The following is a 6005-nucleotide window of genomic DNA, read 5'->3' as shown; positions in this document are numbered from 1 at the left end:
CCACACACACACAAAAAAACTCACATTCACACACTCTTACACAATCTCACATGAGAGTGGTACATAATGTGTATGAAAAAAATGGTGTCCATGAAACATTATCCTTAGCCGAACAAACGACAAATCAAACAAACAAACGACTAATCAACCGATCACTTTTCTAATCGGCTAAATACTAAGTTTCGCACTATTAGAAAATTGAATTACTCATGTTGGGATAAAACATAAAAATTAAACCTAAATAAAAATGTAGAAAGTAAACTCAAGGTACCTCAAAATCTTCAATATTCTTTCTCTCTCTTTGCATGAGAGTCTTTCTCATCCAATCTAATAGCAGGATACGCGATGTTTACATTCCGACAGTAGTGGACTCAACACACAAGCATTTTCAAAATACGTGTAAGCTAGATGGCATAGGAATGACTAGTAGAAAAATTTGAACTATAGCTCAAGCAAGAACTTATTTCTAATTTTGGAAAAAGTGTCCTCAAATTGGTTAACGAACACAATATTTTTATTGTACACGTCTTTCCCTTATGTTACTATATGGTGAAAAAAATAAAGTAGAAAGATTTGTGAGATCTCTTTTTCTTGTTACTTTTCCTCTTCAACTTGGCTTCTGAATGATGGCTTTTATTCCATCTTGTCTTGTCTATAAAACAAGCTATAACTCCAAAAACAAAAAGTTATGTTAACGGGTGTCTCCAATGCATTGATTAAGAAAATTAAAAAAAGAAATTTTAAATTAAAATTAATATTTTTTAGATTTTTAATGAGATGATTGCACAAATTTCAATGTAATATTATTATATTTGTTTCCTTACCCAGTACTCTGAAGGCACCGGTTAATATTACCCAAAACAAAATCCTAAAACTCTAATTCCTCCTAAGTAGACGGTCTTCATACGTATTCTCATGAGTCATAACTTAGGAATAGTTGACTTAGTCACTCACAAAAAACTTCTTTAAATTCTGGCCAAAACCTTATTTTAACTCAAAGAATCAACACAACACAACCTTCTATCTAATACAAAAAGAAAATGAGTTTCTTTGGAAAACAAAACATTCTATTCCTCAAAGGATTCATGATCTTGTTTCTTAGTTGTATAGCCACAAGGTTTAACTTTTGTCTTTCCAACAACCCGTTTTCATTAAAAACACTTCCACTAGAAGGACATTTGAGTTTTGATGAAACTAGCCTTAACAAAGCATCAAAAGATTTTGGCAATAGATACCAATATCATCCAATGGCAGTGATGTACCCAAAATCAGTTTCTGATATTGCAACAACAATAAAACATATATGGCATATGGGACATAGCTCTCATCTCACTGTTGCAGCAAGAGGACATGGACATTCACTTCAAGGACAATCACAAACTCATGGAGGAATTGTGATCAAAATGGAATCACTCAAAGTACCTGAAATGCAAATCCATGTTGGGAATTCTTCTCCATATGTGGATGTCTCTGGTGGTGAATTGTGGATAAACATCTTGCATGAGACTTTGAAATATGGGTTGGCACCAAGATCATGGACAGATTATTTGCATCTAACAGTTGGTGGTACTCTGTCCAATGCTGGTGTTAGTGGACAAGCATTTAAGCATGGTCCTCAGATCAGTAATGTTCAGCAGCTTGAGATTGTTACAGGTTTGTATATAATCTTCTTTTGAATCCCTACGATTCTTTTTACAAGAAACAATTTATTTTTTAAATACATTGAATAAATTATGTATCCAATTTAGATTTTATACCATATACTTAAATTATTCAATGTATCTGAAAAGTCAATTATTTCCTGTAAATAGGATCGGAGGAAGTATTTTTTAAGTTTCTTTTACAGAAAAAATTTAGTATGGTAGTTTTTAATGTTTGAATCTTTAGAATTCTCTCTGATGTCCCTTAACTCACCAAACGCTTTGTTTGTTTTAAACTATTACTCCCTCGGTCCTAAATTAAGTGAGCTATTTGTTTATTTCACACATATTAAGAAAGAGGCTTAAATGCGCTTTTGGTCTCCTAAGTTTGCCATCGTAGCAATTTTGGACCTCTAACAAAAAAAATACAATTTTAACCCCCTAATTTTGCTATGTTTAGGGAAATATGTTTTTTTGACCCCTTATCTTTACAAAAAATTTGCAATTTTGGCCCTTTTTTGGGACACGTGGCAGCTTCCCAACATAGTTGGGAAAATTAGGGGGTCAAAATTGCATTGTTTTTGTTAGGAGGTCAAAAATGCATTTAAGAGTCATGAAAATATATTAAGTGGTATTGTCAAGTATTGGTGGATTCTTCATTATCGTAAATGCAAACTGAAATATATTAAGTTAGGAGTCATGAAAATAGAGTTAATTCGAGTTATAATTGAAATTTTTTATTAATATTATATTAAAAAGTGAAATGAGTCAATTATTTTGAGATAATTTTTTGTAAAAAAAGATCACTTATTATATTATAGGAGGGTGAGTGAGTATTGTCTTTTGTAAAATGAGGATTCATTGGACCTTGTTGACCTAAAAAATTTGTATCTAGTAAGTGCTTGTAAATTATTCACTCATGTTAGTTTTCAAGATTTGAATTCTCAACCTTCTTTTTGTCACTTCTTTATTGTTCTTTAGCTCACAAGCTGAGTTTATTGCCAGAGTCAACTATTTTGTTTTTTGTGAACCAATAATTTATTTGACCTTGTTGACTTAGAAAACGTGTACCTAATTATTGGTTGTAAATGAGTTTTCTTTTTCAAATGAAGAAAGTGCTTCTTTTCTTTTGACTAAATAAAAGGTGGTCAATGAATGAATGCAGGAACAGGGGAGGTTGTAAACTGTTCTGAGAAGCAAAATGAAGAGCTCTTCCAGAGTGTTCTTGGAGGACTTGGTCAGTTTGGCATTATAACTCGTGCAAGAATTCTTCTTGAACCAGCACCTTCCATGGTACTAATCACTGATTAGCATTTAATTTTTATTAAAGTTTGTAAGAAGCACCAAGTGATAATGGGGCAACCTGTGCACTAAAACTTCTGCATACGTAGGATCTGGGAAGGGATCCCACTATTTGATGTATTGTATGCAATTTTATTCTGTTTTTTACACAAAAGACTGTTTACAGAACTTGAACCTGAAAAATGACAACAACTTTACGAGTTACGCCAATGTTACCCCTCTAAGCACCAAATGATATCTAATAAGAATTGTATTGTTTGCAACAGGTGAAATGGATTAGAGTACTATACTCAGATTTCACAGAATTCACTAGAGACCAAGAGAGATTAATATCTGAAGAAAATGCATTTGATTACATTGAAGGATTTGTTATAATAAACAGAACTGGTCTGTTAAATAACTGGAGATCATCCTTCAACCCACAAGATCCAGTCCAAGCTAGTCATTTCAAGTCAGATGGAAAAACTCTCTTCTGCCTAGAATTAGCCAAATACTTCAACTTTCAACAAATTAATATAGTAAATCAGGTTGGTCACCAAGAACTCATTCTAAAATGCAATGTCTCTATCAACTGATCATAACACCTGTGTTTCTGTTAAGAGTCCCACATCGGTTAGGAGTTGATCTGACAATTTGTTTATAACTGTGGGCAATCATCACCTCACAAGCCGGTTTTGTGGGGTTGTGTTAGGCCCAACCACGATTTCTAATATGGTATCAGAGCCTCTTCACAATTCTTTGGGCCACCTGTTATCAGGTTTTCGTTATCGGGCCACCCGTCATTTATGTTCACGCTTCAGATGTGCAATCCTGAGCGTGAGGGGGTGTGTTAAGAGTCCCACATCGGTTAGAAGTGGGGGCAATCATCACCTCACAAGCCTGCAAGGGTCAGGATTCAAACCCTGAACACCTCACTTCTCCATATTTAAAATGTGTGGACTCCGGCTACTAAACTACTTAAAAAAAAAAAAGTGTTCATGCGGAATTCAATCAAATCTACTTTGCATCTAAATTATATTAAATTAAATAAGATTATTAAAGTATATAATATTTATTGAATTATGAAAATCTTTCTTTATTAATCCGAAGACTCTGCACATATCTAATGGAGACTAATTTTTCTGACTCTGTTTCTGTTTATTTATGCAGGATGTTGAGAGACATTTGTCACGTTTAAACTATATCCGATCAACCCTTTTTCAAACAGAAGTCACATATGTAGAATTCTTAGACAGAGTGCATGTATCTGAGGTCAAATTGCGTTCAAAAGGGTTGTGGGATGTTCCACATCCATGGCTCAATCTTTTTATACCAAAAAGCAAAATACACAGTTTTGCACAATTTGTCTTTGGGAATATCCTTACACAAACAAGCAATGGCCCTGTCCTTATCTATCCAGTGAAAAAATCAAAGTATATATACTAATCTTTTACCACTCAATACTTAGAATTTAATGCCAATACTAGATTGATACTCATACACTATGAAGCACGTACACATGCGTGTTCTGGTGTCGGACAAGTTTCGTACATATATATTAGCAAAACATTGTGATATGACATGAGTGAAATTTTTAAATTTAAACCAAAGATTTTTGTCCTCTCATTTTTAAAACCAAAACCATTAGCATTTTTCACCCTAATCAATGTTGGGTTTTTTTTTTTATTTTTTTACTAAAGTGGCAACATCAGTGATGATGATGTCACATCAACAAAAAAAAACCTCGAAATTGAATAGGGTGAAAAATCTTAAAAGATATGAAATAGAGATAAAAAAGCTCGGTTTTAAAAATGAGCGGATTAAAACTTTAATTTATGCAAAATAAAAGGATAAAATTGCATTTAGGTTTTTTTTTTTTTATATTTTAGCTAGTAAGTAGTTATTAAACTTCAATATAATGTATATATGATTTTTGCAGGTGGGACAATAGAACTTCAGTTGTTATTCCAGATGAAGATATTTTCTACTTAGTTGCATTTCTTACCTCTGCAGTTCCTTCTTCAAATGGAACTGATGGCTTAGAACACATACTAAGTCAGAACAAAAGAATTTTAGAGTATTGTCAAAGAGAAAATCTTGGAGTAAAGCAATATTTGCCCCACCACAATACACAAGAGGAATGGAGGGACCATTTTGGTACTAAGTGGGAGATTTTTAGTCAAAGAAAATTTGTGTATGACCCATTTGCAATACTTGCTCCTGGCCAAAGAATATTTCAAAAAACAATAACCACCTCATGACTTTAGACAGCCTCACTCTTAAAATGAGAATATCTCTTATGGCACATGTGACACATAAAAATGTTACATGCTTAGACATGTTTGAATATAGGACCATACAAATTGATAGTGTACAGAAAAAAATGGAGAAAAAGAGATTTATAAAAATATTAATGGTTAGATATGTATGTCTTTCAAGTAAATTAGGAATGTTAGACTTTCTACAATTAATATTAAATGAATATTCGTTAAATCTAAGTTGTGGTTTATTCTTGTTGAATAAACATTTATTTGTTGACTCTGTTTTCGGCCGATGTATTTTCAGTATATCTCTTTATCTTTGCATTTATTTGATGTTGTTTTGTACCGTTCATTCTAAGTTGAAAGTGTTTTGAACATCTTCCAACTTGATGGGGATTATTGAAAATATATGTTAGTCATATTAGTTAGTTAGTCACCTAGTTACTAGTTAGTTAGTGCTATAAATAGGCTTAAGGTGCCACATTGTAACTAACTTTCTCTTTTGTAATAATATTCATTTTTATCAACACAATACTTTCATTCGGGGTGGACATCGACCAGGTTCGGGCTCAAAATTCTCTTCCAGCCCAACCCGCGGGTGGAATACACTGGTCCATTCCAGCTCATTTTCTCAAACGAATTGACGGGTTTTGGGTTAACATGGATGGGTTGAAACGGGTAAGCATCTCAAACCACTAACCAATCATTTTAACGAAACGAAATTCAAAAACATAACAAAACTAGAAAAATAAGATCTTAGATTCATTCTCCAAAAAAATATCTTAGATCCAGTATACGAAATTAAAAAATTGCCAGCATCAAC

General features: G+C 33.0%; 1 protein-coding gene across 2 annotated transcripts; it reads left to right on the top strand.

Moving 5' to 3' along the window:
• The first annotated feature begins 979 nt into the window (after positions 1–979).
• LOC11439864 (cytokinin dehydrogenase 6) lies at positions 980–5459 on the top strand. Of its 2 annotated transcripts, XM_003605817.3 has the most exons (5): positions 981–1653; positions 2806–2933; positions 3209–3469; positions 4092–4354; positions 4861–5459. In XM_003605817.3, the coding sequence occupies exons 1-5, from the start codon at positions 1041–1043 to the stop codon at positions 5180–5182; spliced, it is 1587 nt and encodes a 528-aa protein (XP_003605865.1). In that variant the 5' UTR covers positions 981–1040; the 3' UTR covers positions 5183–5459. The 2 variants fall into 2 exon arrangements, with proteins under 2 accessions (XP_039689848.1, XP_003605865.1); XM_039833914.1 differs by lacking the exon at positions 3209–3469 and having other exon boundaries at positions 980–1653.
• Positions 5460–6005: the final 546 nt, after the last annotated feature.

The sequence above is a fragment of the Medicago truncatula genome, chromosome 4 (assembly GCF_003473485.1).
Source record: "Medicago truncatula cultivar Jemalong A17 chromosome 4, MtrunA17r5.0-ANR, whole genome shotgun sequence".
NCBI lineage: Eukaryota > Viridiplantae > Streptophyta > Magnoliopsida > Fabales > Fabaceae > Medicago > Medicago truncatula.
Note: the sequence above shows the minus strand (reverse complement) of the source record. Positions and strands in the feature narration are given on the sequence as shown.

Excerpts from the sequence above, each read along its gene's own strand:
- LOC11439864 (XM_003605817.3), top strand. The coding sequence starts at position 1,041 with ATGAGTTTCTTTGGAAAACAAAACATTCTATTCCTCAAAGGATTCATG. Across the intron at positions 1,654-2,805 it reads GCAGCTTGAGATTGTTACAG|GAACAGGGGAGGTTGTAAAC; the intron begins GTTTGTATATAA and ends GAATGAATGCAG. Across the intron at positions 3,470-4,091 it reads AAATTAATATAGTAAATCAG|GATGTTGAGAGACATTTGTC; the intron begins GTTGGTCACCAA and ends TTATTTATGCAG.